We start from the raw sequence: 21206 nt of genomic DNA on the forward strand, positions 1-21206 counted from the left end.
TATTGTGCTCTGATTTAAGGTCCTTTTATTTTAATTAACTGACAATTGTGGGAATTTTTAACTTGCCCGAAGTGGATAATCTCCTCCTGACATGTGATTGCAGATTGTAAATTAAACTCTGTTTAATTTGACACAATTTCACTGTGCTAAAATAGCCTGCAGCTAATCCACATACTGGCTGATTGGAGTGATTGGGTGATAGTGCTGCAGATATATCACAAGATCTTGTTCGCCACAGACATTTAGTAATATAATACTTGTAGAAATGTTCCCATCTCTCTGATGTTGGTGGAAGACTTTACTCTGGAACATGATTTTTAGACATTCTTGAAACATAACTTCACTTCCTCCACTTACTCTGGGAATGCGGTCTTGCGTGCTGTTTCGCTCTTAAAGTAAAGAAATAAATTATAGGATATATGCATTTTTTCTGACTAGCATGTTAATATGTTGGAGGGAGTGGATAAATAAGTACACAGTGTTCATTTCATATAACGATCAAGACTTCATGTTGTCTGACAATCACTGAACTCCTGTTTTCCAAATTGATTGCTTGCATGTTGGTCTCATATCCATTGTCGAATCTCAAGTTCAATCCAGTTCATGCAGAACTCTCTCTTCACAATTCAGTTACAAAAGCCAAGGCTCACAAGCCATATTAAATACCAACAATTTTGCTCACAACTATAATCTCTACACATGCCTACAAATGTAATCACTACACTGGAGCATCAAGAACGACTCAAAGTGCTTCTTAAAGTTTTCTCAAAACTTCTCAAAGTCTTATTATATAAATCCATACTCAAGAAGAAGGCTTATATCTCTCAGTGCGGTATTTTTTAAACTGACTGGGAAAAAAAATGATCTCAGAACTTTCAATAAAGTTATATATGGGGATAAAAATGTAGGCAAAATATCATTCATTTTGTACAAATTTAGAAAAAATTATGATACACTAAGTTATCCTAATAAAAGTCAGACCATAATTTCTAAATTTGAAAACACTGGCACTTTAGAGAGAACAATTTTGCAGAGCAGTCTTTAATGATGTCATTCAACAAAAACAACAACTTGCATTTATATAATGCCACTCACGAGGGGTAGCATTCACCACGGCCTAGCCTATAGTTTGTATTCATCCTCCCTCACCAACAATGTCTTCCCTTTGATCGTTGTCACTTTCAGCATTGTAACCTCCATTTGTTTCTGCTGAACTTCACAAGCCTGTGCACATAGTTACTAGATCTAAATTGACCCACACTGTGTGGGGAAATTGGATACATAGTAACCCATGTGCGAATTTTGCAAATGTTCGCATGCGCATAACTGGATATTTTTGACTATCTTGTATGTCATGATATTTTACTGGTTTGCTTAGTCTGTATATTCAAGGCAAGTAAGGCATTTGAAGCTGCAATTTAGAGCAAAACAAATCTCATCTTTTATTTGGAAGAATGCAGTGTGTCTATTAGTTTGATTGTTACCAGTGTCAAAGTGTATCATTCAATAGATCACCGGAATTTCATAGACTGCAGTCATCATTTCTCAACAGTCAGTCAGCTAAGTGATTTGTACGTATACCGGATGGCGATCTTCTGTGCTGTAGATTTTTATGGTTATGTATCATTGAGATGTAAACAACGCATGTTTCATAACAGATTCATTTTGATTCGCCTACATAATGCACAGTCACTGCACTTTGTAGTAAATCCTGTGAAACACTTTAAGATGCCTTCCTGACGTGAAAGGAGCAATATCAAGTGATCACTGTTGATTATTTGGGAGCAGCAAAGGGCCAGACATTTCTTCAGACCTAATGACAATGTCAAATCTGTTACGATGCACCACATTTTTTCATCCATTGATGAACATTTTCAATGGAACTTACCCTCCTACCAGGCAACTTCAGTAGAAAGGTTTGGTCCTGAGGTTGATCTGAGAGAAATGTGGTCACTGTCTTGGATACCCCTGAGATACAGTGATTCTTTTTCTATTCTTAAACCAGCAGTAGAGTACAGCTTCAGAAGCTATGGATTGAGTTAAGTAGGTGCCCTTTTTATTTGCTGCACTCAAATGCCAAACTCATTGATCGGGAATAATAATGGAGAGAAGGGTTATTTGATTATGCTGAATTTGGCTCAAGGGGGAGAGAAAGGGAGGGATGAGGAGGATGTGGGGGTGCAAAAAGGAAGAGGGAGTTTAGTTCCTTGGCCAATCTTTAGGAATGCATGGAATAATACAAAATTACATAACAGACTCAGTGAGTCAACTATCACATCAAATCTCTTATGAATTGTCACATTTTACTCCAGATTATTATGATATCAAATAACTCCCTGTTACTTCATCTGACATGACTGCACTGGTTAAAAGTATAAATACTTTAATGACATCAAAGTCTCAAGGTCAGATCACGCCAAGTTCAATTGTCATCAATGACAATTATGTTCACAGCTGAGGCAGTCTGAGCAAATTTTCTGTTTTATTAATGGAACATATACAATCAGTTCAGTTATAAGACTTCAGCTTCCCCAAATCCAATTTAAATTAATTCTTCTATACACCTTACAGACTGTTGGTTTCCTCTGTCAGACCCACTTAAAATAATGTCATGTGTCAGCATGGTTAAGCTGGTAGCACTCTGAGTCAGAAGGTTGTAGGTTCAAGTCCCACTTTGGGAATTTGAATTCAGTCAGAGTTGACACTACATTATGTTGTTGAGGGAATGTTGCATTGTCTAAGGTGCCATCCCTTGGTTGAACCATTAAACTCAGGTGTAGGTCCTGTTTAGGTGGATGTTAAAGATCTCACCGCACTACTTGAAAGGAGAAGTTTCTCCCGGTGTGCTGGCCAACAATTCCCTAGATAAAATTGGCCATTCACATCACGGCTGTTTGAGGGATATTGCAGTGTGTGCCAATCGGTTGCCACATTCGCCTACAAATACACAGTCACTACACTTTACAGTAAATCCTGTGAAATACTTTAAGAAGTTTTGATGACATGATAGGGCATTATATCAAATGCACAGATTTTTCATTACTAGGGAGCTGACATTTACAACCTTAAGTTTAAGCTGTGGTGGCACTGACCTAAGCAAAATCTAATTCATCGCCTGAATGAAATCAAGGACCATATCTTCTTCCAAGTAAGAGATAGGAGAAGGAGAGGAAGCAGCTTTTAATCCTCTAAAGCTGAATTTTGTTATTTAATTTTTCGAGATTCCTTGAATAATAAATCTGCTGAAATACTGTTTTCATCACAAGTTTCTGCTTTTTAAACTATTTATTCATATCTGTCATATATTTTGTTCCAAGACGGCTATTGAGAATGACGTGTTTTCATTTTCCTATCATCTTAAGATATACAGTTCTTGGTGCCCACTTGTTACCTCACCAATGGACTCTGCAGTCTCCTGGTTTAAAAAAAATGACATGAGCCAAGATCTCATTCAACCGACAAACGAATTTCTGCTAAAGTCACTGCCACTTGAACCTACATGTAAATTTGTAAATGTCAGCTCCGCATGGCTTAGAAATCTAAGCCATGCACTCATTGTGCAATGAAGGGAAGCCCAATCTTGTTTCCCACATCCACACAATTACACACATTCACACTTAAATCAGTACCATTGATGGTAGTACTCCATAGGTATGAAAGATATTACTGAGAGAGGGAGCCAGGCTCCAGTGGCTCCCTATCGTCGAAGGATCGGTCGATTTCAAATCCTCACACTCATTTTCAAATCCTTTCATGGCCTGATACCTCCCTATCTCTCCGAACTGTTTACCCCCCAGCCCACTACCCGCTGCCTCCTCTCAACTGGCTTCAGCCTTCTGCATGCTCCATTCCATTGGTGGCCCAGCTTTCAGCCACTATGCCCCGAAACTCTGAACACTCTTCCTCTATCCCTCAGTCTTGCCCCTTCCTTCCCAATCTTCGGGTCGCACCCCAGCTCGGCATTGTGCTCCGTCACTGTCAAGCGCTCTGGGACGCTACCCAGTGTGAGGGTGGGCGCTATATAAATGCAAGTTGTTGTTATAAATATTTTTCAGATGACCACATTTGTTATTATCTAGATGAATGACTAAACTCTTCCCATTAGTTTTCTGCCGACAGCAACTAACAGAGTTCTGGTTCTTGTAATGAATGGATGGTATATCACTAAGATTCATAATTTCTGTCAAGTAAAAAGTAGTTTTCAGTGTTTTTCACAGTTCTACCCTTCAACATTCATCTGAAGGATAGTTTTTATTGTGATAGTATTTGAGTTTGGTCAGCCAGGTGTCTTACACGTGAAGAAGCCCATCACCATGCTTAATAGTATCCAAATCAAACTGAGAGTTCCATGCATCCCACCTACATATGGAAATTCCAGATATATAATAATAATAATAATCCTTGCATTTGATATAGCGCTTTTCACGTCTTCTCAAAGAGCTTCACAGAATAGACTGTAAAGTGAATTGACCGTATATTGTGGGCGAAACGTGGCAACCAATTGCGCACAGCAGTGTCCCACAAACAGTCGTGGATTGAAATGACCTATTTATTATTGTTTTTGTTTTTTTGGAGGGATTATTATTAGGCATGTGGAGTAAGGAAACTAAGTGAAAACGTCAAAATGAACTTAATCCAACTAGGATCAAATGGTTGATTTTTGATTTTTATAGATATTTCTTAGTTGTCAATATTCAATATACCATCATAACTCTTCAAAGGATAAACAGTGGATCCNAAAAAATCAGTACCTACTAGGATTTGTTTCAACCTATCTGGATATCTTTTCTTTTTAAACAAAACTATTAAATTTCCTAGAATCTAGGTGCAACAGTTGCAAATGATTTGGAATAAAACAAGTCATTGTGCTCAATGATTAAAATTGTTTTTAATATTTGTTGGAATGGAATGTGCACTTTCTCCTGGTGCTTACTTAATTCCGAAATGTATGAAGTACAGGTTAGCAAGAGCTAAGACTTGGGGACCCAAACTGCTGGAATCTAACCAGCTAAAACCACATAACAATTGCCATTGATAGCACTACCTGGTAAGCTTTCTCACTGCTGTCCAGCTAGGACAACCCTACCTGTTAGGGCTTCGGCTTACAGGTTGTGCTGTCATCAACAGTGCCCTGAAATACTATGGACATGCCTGGCTCAGAAATTGAACTACCGAGACCGCCAAAGAGGGCTGGCTCGATTCCAACATTTCGTTGCCAAACATGTCACCTTGGAGTCAGTTGAATTCCAAGAAGCCTCCACTTACCTCCCCGCCAAGGAGGACAGTTGGCTGTTTCTTTACCTGAGCTACTTTTCTCTAGTTCACATCTCCTGCAAGATATATATTTTTCATGAATACTGATACACACAAATATCATATCCACTTTGCTTTGCTTGCAGAATTGACTGACTATTGTTGTAAAGAAATACAAATATAGTCACTTTTGCTGTGAAACACTTTGAGATGACTTAACGTAACATGAACTATATCAAGTGTATTATATTGTGTATCAAGAGCAAGGATGATGTTTATTATATATGACTAAAACTACAAAGCACGAGGGAAATATTCCATTTGAAAACAAGTAGTTTTTCATTAAAGTCCAGGCTGATTCTGATTGGTCCAGGAATTATGTTTACCAATTAAAGTGGATCTTTCTAAGATGTTTATACTTAGTTTATGTTGCGCTTTACTTTGTTTTCCCCTTTGCCCTGGACAATATTGCTCTTTCATCTAAATTGACAAACCAAAAGGTTGCATGAAGTCCTTCTTCCCATTTCTCTTTGTAAATTATTCCTGGCATAAATTAGCTGCCATGCTTGCCTATTACATCCCATAGGTTTCAGTTGTTTTGAGATAATAAGGCAAGCACCTTGTTAAATAAAATATTGTATTTGCACCATACAGCGTAGTTCGCATTTTTATGCTCTATAGCACAACTATAGCCAAACAAAATAACAAGCAATTGAAAGGTTTGATTCTGATTGTTGGTGACACAAAAAGTATAGGAAAACTGATACATCAATACTGGGGGGAATTCCTAGACATCTCGTAGACTAATGCTAACTCAAGTTCAGAAAATGATCCTTAACAAGGTGTCAGCCTGCATCAGTGGTAGCCTTTGAGCCAGAAGGTTGTGTGTTCACACCCCCCACCGGGGCTTGGTCTAGATTGACACTCCTGGTGGGGGGGTACCTAATGGAGGGCACTGCCTGTTGGATGATTAAACCGAGGTTCTGTTTGTATGATCGGGAGGACTTTAAAGATCCCATGGCATTATTCGAAAAGAGCATAGGTAGGAATTAATCTGTAAGGACCTACGTCTGAAAGTTTTGAAACATCCTACTGATGTGAAAGGTGCTATATCAACTGCAATGATTCATTTTTATTATAACTCATTATGTGAACAAATGCCCACAAAGGGAAAGAGTTTGCAGACAAATACATATAAAGGTACATAGACAACAACAACTTGCATTTATATAGTGCCCTTCACACAGGGTAGATAGGAAGGACCGAAAGAAAGATCTAGAGGCCCATTAAATTCACAGATGATAAAATATGACGTTTCAGTGCAGTTATTTGGTGCCTGTCAGGGAGCAATATATCAAGGAGTTCAGGCAATGCCAGAAGCCACAGGAATAAATCTCAGGTATTTCATTGACGTTATCTCAACTCCAGATGAGTTATTGTTTGAAACAAAGGCTTTCTTTTGTGGCTTTTGTTATCTGGGAGATTAATTTTATGACTTCCAGAGTCCAGTAAGAGCAGCTCCACTTCACAAAGACCACAAGCTCCCACAACTGGATTACATCTCAAACTCAAGTGTTTGCCAATCAATTTGAAGTGTTTCATGTACTTGAAAAGCATTATCTGAATGCAAGTTATTGTTGTTCACATAATGGTGTATCATTCTGAACTTTAAATAATGTCAGAGAAAAATAGCATGCAGCGTGCTGCATTTATGTGCTATGCCTCAAAACGTACCTCTTTGACTATGCTTTCAGTCATCTTTCCCCTCCCGACCCCTCCTGGGCTCCCATTCCCTGTTTGGACATCTTGTCAAGTGCTTTGAAACGTCCTCCCGATGTGAAAGGGACTATGTACATGTAAGTTGTATTGTATTTATAGAAAAGTAACATATCTGAGTATATTCTGGAAATAGGGTAATTGGACAACTGATAATTGTATGTCTGAGCCTTCATTGGGTGGATTGGGAAGAAGAGGAAGTCTGAGGATCTAAAAAATGTAAAGGTCAGAGAGAAATATAACAAAACTATTACACAAAACCATGTTCCTTACCCAATGTTATCTACTGGGTACAAAACAGACTAGGAAGGCTGAATTTTGTTAATGTAGGGGTAAAGTTTGCAGGTAAAGTTAAAACTGTTGCCACTTACTGTCAATTATTGTTATGTGTTGAACATTGCGTTAGTATTTTGCCCACAAAATATACAGTCAATTCACTTTATGCTATATTCTGTGAAGCGCTTTGGGATGTCCTCCCGACGTGAAAAGCGCTATATCAAATGCAAGGAATATTATTATTATTAATAGGTGATAGAGTGGCCTCTACCTCCTGAAGCATTCAGAGATCGATTGGCTGTCATTTCAAGTGCAAGGCAGAGTTAAAGCTATTTTCTTTTATTATTTGTGTTTTGTCAAGTTTGGGCAAAGGTAATGCTTTCTCCTGGACCACAATGTAGTTGTTGCCTTTCGAATGGGCTACACTTCAAGCTGATGCATTAATTTGTTCTCTATAACCATAGATGAGCCTTAAAGGATCTAAAAAATATAGCCTGGTAGCCTGTTACAATGTGTTTACTCTCTACCGGCCGGCCGGTTCCTGCTCTAACAGGACCAATGTCACTTTCTGTTTGCTGCACATGCACAAAGCAGGAAGTGATGTTGACTGTGACAATAACAACAACAAAATTACATTTATAGAGCCCTTTTCATGTTGGGAGGATGTCCCAAAGCGCTGACCTTATGTGACCTTATGAAACAGAAGTTGGCCATTTTAGTGCAACAGACAGTTGGAATACAGGAAATGAGCAGGCCAGCTATTAGCATACGGAATTGAGAAGGTAACGCTGCAACTGTGCTGTAACCAAATTTGTACTATGAAAGGGCTGACAATATATTTTATCGAGCCACGGTTTAGAAGCATTTTGATTCAGAAATGCTCTGCCTTATCGGTTAATAAAGGGGAACGACATTCAAGATTTCCCATTCAGCAGCAGTCAAGCTTGAGTTTCTGGAGGGGAGACTTATCTGCTGCACATCAGGTATTTATACAAACAATTTAAGCCACAAAATTGGAGACAGTACAGGGTGTCCAAAAAGTCATGATACCATTACAATGTCGAATAACTCTTAAAGAAATGATGATATCTTTGGGTTTTTATTAGATAATAGGGTAATTATCATGATGTTTTGGTCACCCTGTACTTCACAGAATCATACAATTATACAGCACAGAAGGAGGCCATTTGGTCCATCGTGTCTGTGCTGGCTCTATGAAAAGAGCTATCCAAATCAATCCCACTCCGCCACACTCTCCCCATAGCCCTGCAAACTTGTTCTCCCCAAATAATTATCTACTTCTTTTTTAAAAGTTGTTATTGAATCGGCTTCCACCACCCTTTCAGGCCATGCATTCCAAATCCGAACAACTCGTGTGTGAAAAAAATCCGCCTCACCTCCCCTCTGTTTCTTTTAAGAACTGTTTTAAATCGGTGTCCTCGGGTTACCGACCCACCCACCAATGGAAATTGTTTCTCCTTGTCCACCCTATCAAATCCTCATAATTTTACAAACTTTTATTAAGTCTCCTCTTAATCTTCTTTGCTCCAAGTAGAATAATCCTAGCTTCTCAAGCCTCATAATTAACGCCTGTCATTTCTGGTACCATCCTGGTAAATCTCCTTTGCACCCTCTCCAATGCCTTGACATCCTAAAGTGTGGTGCCCAATACTGAACACAGTACTCTAACTGAGGCCTAACCAGTGTTTTATAAAGGTTCATCATAACTTCCTGACTTTTGTCTTCTGTACCCCAATTTATAAAGCATAGTAACCTGTATGTTTTTTTAACAGTTTTATCTACCTGTCCTGACACCTTAAAGATTTACTTATATGAACCCCCCAGGAAGATTGTACCATCAGCTTATATTGGAGTCCTGTAGCTCAGTGGTTAGAGCACTCGCTTTGCAAGCGAGAGTCCTGAGTTCAATTCCAGGCAGGGCGAAACCTTGGGCAAGTTTCCTTACTCCACACGCCTAATAATAATCCCTCCAAAACCCAAAACAATAATAAATTGGTCATTTTCAATCTACGATGTTTGTGGGACATTGCTGTGCGCAATTGGCTGCCGCGTTCGCCCACAAATATACAGTCAATTCACTTTACAGTGTATTCTGTGAAGCACTTTGGGACGTCCTCCCGACGTGAAAAGCGCTATATCAAATGCAAGGATTATTATTATTATTATTATATTGCCTCTCCTCAATCTTCCTCCCACAAAGCATTACTTCGCATTTCTCCGCATTAAACTTCATCTGCCACGTGTCTGCCCATTTTACCAGTCTGTCTATGTCCCCTTGCAGTCTGATACTATCCTCTTCACTGTTTATTACTCTTCCCAGCTTGGTATCATCTGTAAACCTGGAAATTGTACTCCCTATACCCAAGTCCAGGTCATTTATATAGATCAAAAAGAGCAGTGGTCCCAATACCGACCTCTGTACACCACTGCACATGGGTGACCTATCTACCTTGAGCACCGTCAACCTTTTTAGTACCTCCTTTCTATTTATTTTTATTCTGTCCAATTTCTTTACCCTCTCCTCCGATACTATGGCGATGGCTGCATCACCTCCTTTTGTGAAGACAAAAGAGGACTTCTACTTGTGATAAGTAAATTTAGACTTGGTATAGGGGATTTTTTTATTTCTTTCTTACAGCTTTCAGAGTGAGTGAGATTTGCTTTCTAAAGTTTTTGTATTTCATACAAAGCAGAGACGATGTACAGGAGATTTAACGAGTGAAATTTTCATTGCAGGACCAATGGTTCTGGAGAGTTCGGAACAACAGGGTGTTGGATAGTTACCCCATGCAGATCGCCTACTTCTGGAGGGGTTTGCCTTCAAACATTGACGCGGTTTATGAACGGCCTGATGGGAAATTTGTGTTCTTTAAAGGTGAGTTACTGTCACTGAAGTTATTTGTATAATCCACAATGGCAAAAAGAAAACTGCTTTTAAAACTTTGCAAAGCCATTTTCAGCTGTGTTGAAACCTATCACCATGCAGACCATACCAGACCTAAGTATTTATGTCATCCACACATGGAAATTTCATTGTTTGGAATGGAATTCGCACTCTCTTCCCAGAAGGATTCACCCTGTTTACTAATATCGGAGTACTATGCACAGGTTGGCAAGAACCAAAGCTTGAGCGACCCCAGAGTGTTCCTCTAACTGTGATTTACCACCTCCCCCAACAAGTTGATTAACCTAGTAAAACTCATCACCGACCCCTCTTCTGCTCTCACCCTCCTCCACAACACCCTCTCCTCCACACTTGACACTCTTGCCCCTATCACCTCCCGTACTGTCTCCTACTCTCGCTCCTCCCCCTGGTTCACCACCCACCTCCGCTCACTGAAGAGCCAGGTGTGGGCCGCTGAACGCACCTGGGTCAAATCTGGCTTAACGGTCCACCGACATATCTGGCTGGACCTCCTCAAAATTTACCGCTCCACTCTAGCCTCGGCCAAATCGTCCTTCTTCTCCAGGATAATCCTGGAGGTGAAGGACAACCCCAGGCTACTGTTCTCTACCACATCCCAACTCCTCCGTCCCCCCCGCCACCCCGCGCAGGTCATCTCCTCCAACCTTCACTGCGAGGAGATGCTGGATTTCCTTGAATCCAAGATCAAGGGAATCCGCTCCGCCTCACTTCCCCTACAACATCCACCCACCACCCACCCCTTCCCTCCCACACTCCGACTCCTACCCATCCTCCTCTACACACCTTCGTACCCGTTTCCCCATCCTCTGTCACCAAACTCGTCCTCTCTCTGAAACCTACCACCTGCTCCCTTGACCCCATCCCCACTCCACTCCTTATCTCCCAGCTCCACCTCCTTGCCCCACATATCACAGACATCGTCAACCTGTCCCTCTCCTCTGGCTCTATTCCCAATTCCCTTAAAAACTGCCACCATCACTCCCACCTTAAAAAAACTCTCCCTTGATGCGTCGCAGCTATCAAGCTACCGGCCCATCTCCAACCTCCCCTTCCTATCCAAGGTCCTGGAAAGAGTTGTCGCCTCCCAGCTGCGCTCTTTCCTCTCCAACCATTCACTATTCGAACCCCTTCAATCGGGTTTCCGTGCTGCCCATAGCACAGAAACTGCCCTGGTCAAGGTCACCAATGACATCCTGACCATCTGTGACCAGGGCTCCCTCTGCCTCCTCGTCCTCCTCGACCTATCGGCAGCATTCGATACGGTCGACCACACTATCCTCCTCCACCGCTTGTCCTCCCACCTCAACCTTCAAGGCCCTGTCCTTGAGTGGTTTAGGTCGTACCTCTCCCACCGTCTTCACTTTGTCTCCACAAATGGTTTTTCCTCCGGCCCCGCACTGTCTCGTGCGGTGTCCCTCAAGGCTCTGTCCTCGGTCCCCTCCTCTTCACCCTCTATATGCTCCCCCTTGGTGACATCATCCGCAGACATGGGGTTAACTTCCACATGTATGCGGATGACACCCAACTCTACCTTTCCTCCTCTACCCTCAACTCCACGACCACCGATGTCCTGACAGCTGCCTGTCCGACATCGAGTCCTGGACGAGAGATAACTTTCTCCAGCTCAACGTGCGCAAAACTGAGGCCCTCCTGATTGGCTCGCGTCAGCGCCTCCGCACCTCAGGCGCTGACAACATCAGCATCCAAGGCTGCACTCTCCACCTCTCAAAGCCGGTCAGGAACCTCGGCGTTTTGTTCGACCCTGAGCTGTCCTTTCTCCCTCATATCCGCGCCACAACTGGCACCGCCTTCCATCACCTCCGGAATGTCGCCAGACTACGGCACTACCTCACCCCTCACGCTGCTGAAACTCTGGTCCACGCCTTTATCACCTCAAGGCTGGACTATGGGAACTCTCTCCTCGCCGGCCTTCCCGCCACCTCCCTCCACAAGCTGCAGGTCATTCAGAACTCTGCAGCTCGTGTACTGTCCCGCACCAGGCTTCGGGACCACATCACTCCCACCCTCGCTCGCCTCCACTGGCTCCCCATCCCCCAGAGGATCGAATTCAAGATCCTCACCCTCACCTAGAGGCCATTCACGGCCTCGCTCCCTCCTACCTCTCCGACCTACTATCCCCCTACCTACCTGCCTGTACCTTCCATTCCTCTGGCTCCGGTCTGCTCCACATCCCCCGCCCCAACCGCCCTAGTATCGGTGGCCGGGCCTTCAGCCTCTCAGCCCCGAGGCTCTGGAACTCTATCCCCCAGTGCCTTCACCTTGCCTCCTCCCTTTCCTCCTTCAAGGCCGGTCTCAAGACCTTTCTCTTTGACCGTGCCTTCAGCTCCCCTCTCGACTCTCTACCCCCTCCTCGCTCTCTCCCTTCCCTCCCCTCACCCTGACCATTTCCCCCCTGCTCGGGTCCTGACCCAACTGTACAGCGCCTTGGGACGTCCTCCCGACGTGAAAGGCGCTCAATAAATGGAATCTTGTTGTTGTTGTTGTTGTTGTTATACACTGCCCAGAATCGCAAATGAAGAAGACCTCCTGAGGGTAGGCAATGCCCATGAAATGCAAAGAACCATTGCCTTCAGGAAAAGCAGGAAAGGGCATAAAATAAGAGGTAGAAAAGCAAACAAGGAAAGCAGGATCCAATGCCATGTCGCTGTTTGCATGTCAGAAATGGTTAAGTCATGTGGTGTGCACTGAAGTGTGCATTAGCGCTATGTAGTAGTGCCAATGCCTGCGGATAACTTACTGGAGCTGGAAGGATTCTGGCATGTGATTGCCTACTGCCAGCCTTCATACAAATCTGTAGAACTTCAAGATTAGAGGACACTGAAAACTTACCGAAAATATAGGGGAACCTGGAGGCTAATATTAGTGAGGAATTTAAATGAACATCAGTAAAGAAATAGTACTAGAGAAATTGATAGGATTAAAAAATGATAAATTCCCTGGACCTGGTGGCCTGCATCCTAAGGTTTTAAAAGAGGTGGCTGCAGCGATAGTGGGTGCTTCGTTTTTGATCTTCCAAAATTCTCTGGATTCTGGAATGGTTCCATTGATTGGAAGGTCGCAAACGTAACGCTGATACTTAAGAAGGGTGGGAAACAAAAAATGGGGATCTATAGACCAGATAGTCTGACATCGGTGGTAGGGAAAATTCTAGAGTACTTAACTAGGGACGCTGTTGTGGGGCACTTAGAAAATCATAACATGATTAGGCAGAGTCAACATGGCTTTACGAAAGGGAAATCATGTTTAACAAATCTTAAAGAGTTTTTTGAGGATGTAACTAGCAGGTTAGATGAGGAGAACCAGTAGATGTGGTGTAAATTGGATTTCCAGAAGGCATTCGACAAGGTGCCACATAAAAGGCTGTTGCATAAGATTAGAGCCCATGGAATTAAAGGTAATATATTGCATGGATTGGAGAGTGGCTAACAGAAAGAAAACAGATAGTAGGGATAAACGGATCCTTCTCAGATTGGCAGGATGTGACTAGTGGTGTGCCAAAAGGATCAGTGCTTGGGCCTCAATTATTTACAGTCTAAATCAATGATTTAGATGAGGAAATAGAACTTAACATATCTAGATTCGCGGACAATACGAAGATAGGTGGGAGAGTAAGCTGTGAGGATGACACATGAAGAATGCAAAGGGAAATAGACAGGCTAGGTGAGTGGGCAAGAAGGTAGCAGATGGAGTATAATGTGGGAAAGTGTAAAGTTATTCACTTAGGTAGTAAAAATAGAAAAGCGGATTATTTTCTAGAGGGGAGAGACTAGGTAGTGTTAGTGTTCAGAGGGATTTGGGTCCTTGTACACCAGTCATAAAAAGTTAGTATGCAGGTACAGCAAGCAACTAGAAAGGTTAATGCCATGTTGGTGTTCGTTGCAAAAGAGATGGAGTACAAGAGTAGGGAAGTCTTGTTGCAGTTGTATAAGGCCTTGGTGAGACCACACTTAGAATATTGTGTGCAGTTTTGGTCTCCTTATTTAAAAAAAGGACATACTCGGCTTAGAAGGGGTGCAGCGTAGATTCACTAGCTTGGTTCCTGGGATGAGTGGGTTGATCTATGAGGATAGGTTGAGTAAACTAGACCTATATTCTCTAGAATATAGAAGAATTAGAGGTATCTTACAGAAACATACAAGATTCTTATGGGTCTTGACAGGGTAGATGCCATGAGACTGTTTCCCCTGGTTGGAGAATCTAAAGCTAGGGGTATGAGAATAAGCTGTGAGGATGACACACGAAGAATGCAAAGGGAAATAGACAGGCTAGGTGAGTGGGCAAGAAGGTGGCAGATGGAGTACAATGTGGGAAAGTGTCTCAAGAGTACGGGTCAACCTTTTCGAACTGAGTTGAGGAAACATTTCTTCACTCAGAGGGTAGTGAATTTGTGGAATTCTCTACCCCAGAAGGCTATGGATGCTCAGTCCTTGAACGTATTCAAGACTCAGGTTGATAGATTTCTAAAGGATAGAGGGATAAAGGGATATGGGGATAGGGGCGGGTAAAAGGAATTAGATTAGAAGATCAGCCATGATTTTATTAAATGGCGGTTCAGGCTCCAGGGGCCGAATGGCCCTGTCCTGCTCCTACGTCTTATGGTCTTAAGATTGCCAGCAGCAACTAGCCCACAGCAATGTGACCGCAAATCAATGATATTCATAAAAAGAAATCTGGAGTTGGTCTATTTTTAGTGAAGGATTGATTAATAAGCTTTTGTTACAAATATTACAACAGAAGATAAACAAGAGTGAAAAGTACCCTTGATGAAAAATAATTTGCATTTTAGCAACGGTTTGCTTACAACTGAAATTTTCTTGAAGTAAATTTGCATATATATAGATTTGACTCCACGAGCATCCGATAATCAAATTTGCTTCTGAAAGAGTTTACATTTTATCATGCGAGGCTTCATCAATCGAGGTTGGCAGTCATTCTCTACATTCATCAGTCAAGCAATTTCATAACTATTTTGGCTTGGGGTAAATCTGCAGGTCTTTCTGGGCCATTTGATATTGCTGTTTACATATACTGAAGAGCTGGATCCATATGGCCTGTTACAAAGTTCCAGGTCAGCTTATTATGAATTTATTTGTCCATTCTGCTCAGTAAAATAGGAAACCACTTGGAGCTAAAAATCAGCTGCTAGAAAGCACTCCAGTGTTGTGAAAATGAAAGAGTTTTGAAACACACTGCACCATTTGCACGTCCCCCCACCACCATCTCTCTTCCACAAAGTAAAGGAAATGGCTGGCCGTCCAATGTGACAAATCCGCCTGAGTGAGCATGAGAAAGATCAGGTCCAATGACAGGAAATTCCTAGTGGAACTGCTAATCATGATTTTTCACACAATTGTCTGCTGCTGATGCCTGGGAAAAAAAGTATCCAGCTCAGCTACTCTTGAGATCTTCCCACAGCTGAGGCTGCTTTAGTCAGACCACTGAGGTCTCTGGTGAGTTACAATAAAGCTGACAGACACTGGAGTATTGTTTAACCTCAGCACTGTACTATTTTTGGCTCTGAGGTAAGAGTAAATAGAAAGAATGGTGTGGAGCAGTAGGCTGTGTTGGAGACTCGGTGGGTGGGCGGGCAGGTGGCAGCCAGACGACTGACCCGAGCTGTTGGAAAGTACTCCAATGTTGTGAGAGTGAGAGTTTGAAACACATTGCAGCTTCTGAAACAGAGTTCATCCAGAAATCAGCAGCTGAGCCAAGGTCTCCTGAGTCTGTGTGGCATAGATGGGGTTTCCTCCAGGAGATATATTTTACAATCTGAGGCTCTCCTTTCAGCATCGAGTCACCATTTACATTCCTGATGAGCTCTCCTTAACCCTAAAGCCATTTAACAACAACAAATTACATTTTTGTAGTGCTTTTCATGTCTGGAGGAATGACATGAAATGACATGACATTGCAATGTGTTTCAAACTCTTTTATTATTATTATTATTATTACAAAGCATTGGACAGTCATGGATGTGCACCTGAGCTGGAGGTTGGGATCAGGAGGGCTGGAGGATAGAGAGGATGGGGGTGGGAAAGGATGGTGACCAAAGGTGTGGTCGAAAAGGAAGGTCTTGATTCAAGCCTTCAAGGAGGCAAGGGAGTGGGCAAGTCAAAGGACTGGATAGACTTCCAAAGAGTGGGAGCATAAAGGCTGAAGGCCCGAACACTGATGGTAGGGCAGGCAGGGCAGGGCAGGGGAGCTTCACGTGCATTACGTGGACATTACGTGGAGCAGGCCAGAGTCCGCCAAGCAGAGGGAGCTTCATGTGCATTACAGTAGATAATGAACAACAACTTGAAATTTATATAGCACCCTTCATGCTGAACAGTGTCTCGGAATAGCAAACAAACCCAATTCAACTATAGCAAAGCTGTAAACTGTAGCAAAGCATGTAAAATAAAATGTTAATCTGCACCTTCATAGTTTTCTGTAAGATTACTGTACTTCATTCTGATGCATTTTCAGATCGATTATCTTTCAGCTTGATGTGTGGTTTTCTCAGTACACATTTTTCTTGGTGTTCTTGCCTTCAGGAGAGACTTACACCCAGATCCTCGGTCTGTCTTTCTCTTTCAGATGCTGGTCAACCTGCTTTACATTTACATCAGTTTCTGATTCTATAGCATTTGTAGACAGTACTTAGACCAGTATGAGGGTGATGCTCCAGTGTGGAGTTGGGGAGAGTGCTGCATCGTCGGAGATGCTGACCGCCAGATGAGTCGTTAAACCGAGGTTTCGTCTGCCTGCTGAGGTAGACGCTAAAGATCCCATATATTGGTTTCATTCCCACCCAGCCTTCCAAAGTTGGAGCTCGAAATATTTCATTGCAGTTTAGAAAATAGGTTTGAAGACCTGCTGTGAGTCCTGCAGTTTTTTTCTCTCTCGCTATCTATAATAGCTGTACAGGGACTGACTGGTATTTACAACCTTTACTTAAGTAAAACTCACACAAAGTAACAGATGTTGGTAATGCAGTATGAAGTGCAGTACTGAACTTCAGCAAAACAATACAACTCACTGAAAGCTCTCCAGTGCATACGGATTACCTGAGCTTGGAAAGGCCACCTGAGCCCCAGCGACTCTACAACCACTATATAAATCACAATAGAACCCTTTGCAGCAAAGAGAAGGTGGATCTACAGGATTAGTAACAGTCAGTACATGGGATTTTGCTATTCAGCAGAAATTATCCGGAATTGTGATTATTTCCCGCAGGCACCAAAATTAATTATTTTTCTGGACTCTAAGATTTAGTTATCCCCATGGAATAGATAGGGATTTGTGGTGTATTCTTTCACTCAGTGAATGTTCTAAATTGCTGTCTTATAGGTAGTAAGTACTGGGTATTTAAAGAAGCTACCCTAGAACTTGGCTACCCTCAAAACGTGGTTGAACTGGGAAGTGGAGTACCTTCACAAGGTATTGATACAGCCGTGTGGTGGGAACATGTTGGTAAAACCTACTTCTTCAAAGGAGACAGGTTAGTCCTTCTTCCCATGGAATGTGTGTTATAATTCAGTGATAATTGCTCTCCTCTCTCTTGGCCTAGATGGCTAGGGATATCTGTGAGCATCCTTTAACAACAACATGAACAACAAAATTACATTTGTATAGCGCCTTTCACGTCGGGAGGACGTCCCAAGGCGTTGGACAATCAGTGTTTGGGACCCAAGCTAGGGGTCGGGATCGGGGAGGGTGGAGGGCGGGGGGGAAGGAAGGTGACCAAAGGCACGGTCGAAGAGGAGGGTCTTGAGTCGGGTCTTGAAAGAGGCAAGGGAGGGGATGAGGTGGAGCGACTACAGAGGGATGGAGTTCCAGAGGGTGGGGGCAGAGTGGCAGAAGTAACATCCCCCGCCCGCTAAGGTGAGGTGGGGGATGTAAAGTAGGCCAGAGCCCTGAGCGGAGGTAGCAGGCAGGTTGGTAGGGGTTAGAAGGTCGCAGAGGTAGGGGTGAGCAAGACCATGGAGGACTTTAAAGGTAAGGACCAGGATCTTGAACTGTATGCTCTGTGTGATGGGAAGCCAGTGGCCTCGGGTGATGATGGGGGTGATAAGGTTGCGGAGCCTGGTGTGTGAGAGGACACAGGCTGCAGAGTTCTGGAGATCTGCAGCTTATGAAGGGAGGAGTTGGGGAGGCCGACAAGCAGGGAGTTTGTGTAGTCAAGCATGGATGTTGTGAACGCGTTATTTAAGTGGTGAGGAAAGACAAATGCTCTGCTTGTGGAGAACCATTTTGTACAAATTTATCATAGAAATAAGGGTTAACAGCTTTACCAATGTTAAACAAACAGTTGTTGTCCCTTAGGAGTATTTTCTGTTGAACTCATTATTCAGTCCACAGACTGACCTCTGGTTTGAAACTAAATGTATTTTGGATTATGCTGTTCCAGTTTAACTACAAGAACAACTTGTGCGCTCATATATTAGTGATGCATGTACTTGCACATTTATGTAATAAGAATTATATACACTTACATGAATGTGCAAGTTTATATATATGTATGCACACACACAACAAGATTACATTTGTAGAGCGCCTTTCACGTCAGGAGGATGTCCCAGGGCGCTGTAACACACACACAGACACACACATACAGCCTGCATGTGTAGTGTGTGGGCAAAGACATTTGTTCAGTTTTAGATTGATGCAGTACGTCATTCCCATTACAAACATCTGATAATTAATCTGCACAAAAATAACAGAGCAAGAGACAGGTAGTCTTGTGACAGTCTATTAAATTTGCTTTCATAGATGTGACAGTAGAGCCTACTTACATATTATCAATATATTACCTTTGCAGAATTCAGAATAAATGAAAGTCACCACAGATTATTTATTGCACATTGTGTACATTTGCCCTGATGAGGGCTCTAACTGTGAGACTCACTGGAGGTTTGGAAGCAGTGAACCCCAGATGTGTCACAAAAACCCTAGAGGTTAATAAAAAGTAGAGACAAACTGAAACTGTTCAACAGAATCTTCTTCATTTGGTTCCTGATCAAGACTGCTTTCATTCATTCACCTACGCCACATTGGCAGTGCCTTGGGATATCCTCCCAACGTGAAAGGCGCTATATAATGTAATTTGTGTTGCCTGCTTTCACCCCTACCTCACACTTAATGCCACTGAATCCTCATTCACACCTTTCATACCTCCTGACTAGACTTTCCAAACACATTTCTTGCCAGTCTCTCTACTTTCGCAATCCATAAATTCCAACTGATCCAAGTCTCCTGTATTTTCTCTCACACCAAACTCTGCACGCCGATCACCCCAACCCTCACCAGACTCCATTGTCTCCCTTCTCCCAATGAATCAACTTCACTTTACTTATAAACCCCTTCACATCCTAGCACCTCCCTATCTCTCTGATCTCCTCCTATCCCACTCCTCTGCTCACTCATCTGCTCGACTGATTCAGGCTTGCTGCACATCCTCAGTCCTTTCCGTGTCCCCTACCTACCTGCCCGTACCCTCCGTTCCTCTGGCTCCGGTCTGCTCCACGTCCCCCGCCCCAACCGCCCTACCATCGGTGGTCGGGCCTTCAGCCTCTCAGCCCCCAGGCCCTGGAACTCCATCCCCCAGTGCCTTCGCCTTGCTTCCTCCCTTTCCTCCTTCAAGGCCGGTCTCAAAACCTTTCTCTTTGACCGTGCCTTCAGCTCCCCTCTCGACTCTCTTCCCCCTCCTCGCTCCCTCCCTTCCCTCCCCTCACCCTGACCATTTCCCCCTCCTCTCTCCCTCCCTTCCCTCCCCTCACCCTGACCATTTCCCCCTGCTCGGGTCATGACCCAACTGTGCAGCGCCTTGGGACGTCCTCCTGACGTGAAAGGCGCTTTATAAATGGAATCTTGTTGTTGTTGTTGTTGTTGTCATCGAGAAATTCCACACCCCTAATCTCTGCAACTCTTTCCACTCCTCCATTTTGTCCCCACTCTAAATGGGACTACCTGCCTCCTACACTCCAAAGCTGCAGACTATCCAGAACTCTGCAGCTCGTGTATTTTCCCTCTAGGCTCCGCCAGCTATCACCCGCATCGTCGCCCGGCTCCACTGACTCCCTATCCTCCAGCAGATCAAATTCAAGATCCTTGTCCTAACACATAAATTTTGCCCACAAATGTACAGTCAATTCACTTTACAGTATATCCTGTGAAGCGCTTTGAGATGTCTAGAAGATGTGCAAAGCGCTATATCAAATGCAAGGATTATGATTTATTATTATTTAAATCCCTCATGGTCTTGCCTCCCCCTTCCTCTGTGACCCTTCAAAACCTACAAACCCAGCCCTGCCCTCTACTCAACGGGCACTGGGCTGCTTCACATTCCACACCCCACCATCAGTATATTTGTCCCACTCTCTAGAACTTCATCCCAGAGAACTTTTGAGTTTCCTTTTCCCTTAAGATCCACCTTAAGATCTTCCTCTTTGACTGCACTTTTGGCCACCTTTCCCCCCTTGTCTTCCCCTCCCCCTTGGCTCCACTCCCAGCTGAGTCCCACTCCCACGTCTTCCCAATGTGAAAGGCACAGTATAATGTAAATTTGTATTGTATTGCATGTAACTCTTCGACCATGTCAACAGTATCTTCCCCCTCCTTCGCTCGATGTCTGATCTTAACTTTGTGAAGCACTTCCAAGATATTATCCTACCTGAATGGTGCTATATAAATGCAAGGTGGTTTCTTTTAAAATGGCATCAGTTGCAGAATAAAAAATCTTATCAATCGCATTGGTTTAACCTACATTTGAAACCTTATGTTGTGTGCCTTTAGGTACTGGAGGTATAATGAAGAAATGCACGACGTGGACAGTGGTTATCCCAAGTCCATTGCAATATGGAAAGGGATCCCCGAGTCTCCACAGGGGGCCTTTGTCAGCAAGGAAAGTGGTAAGAGCAAACATTAAGTGTTAGTTTGCACAGAGAGGTCC

General features: G+C 43.1%; 1 protein-coding gene across 1 annotated transcript in view; it reads left to right on the top strand.

Annotated features, from left to right (window-relative positions):
• The window catches only part of LOC103184936 (matrix metalloproteinase-16), a 135896-nt gene that overhangs the window by 110591 nt on the left and 4099 nt on the right, over positions 1-21206 (top strand). Inside the window, exons 7-9 of the mRNA XM_007903198.2 lie at positions 10063-10201; positions 17606-17756; positions 21050-21165. Of these exons, the coding sequence (XP_007901389.1) occupies positions 10063-10201; positions 17606-17756; positions 21050-21165 (406 nt within the window). The remainder of the gene's footprint in view (positions 1-10062; positions 10202-17605; positions 17757-21049; positions 21166-21206) is intronic.

The sequence above is a fragment of the Callorhinchus milii genome, unplaced genomic scaffold (assembly GCF_018977255.1).
Source record: "Callorhinchus milii isolate IMCB2004 unplaced genomic scaffold, IMCB_Cmil_1.0 Scaffold2, whole genome shotgun sequence".
In the NCBI taxonomy this organism is placed as follows: Eukaryota; Metazoa; Chordata; class Chondrichthyes; order Chimaeriformes; family Callorhinchidae; genus Callorhinchus; species Callorhinchus milii.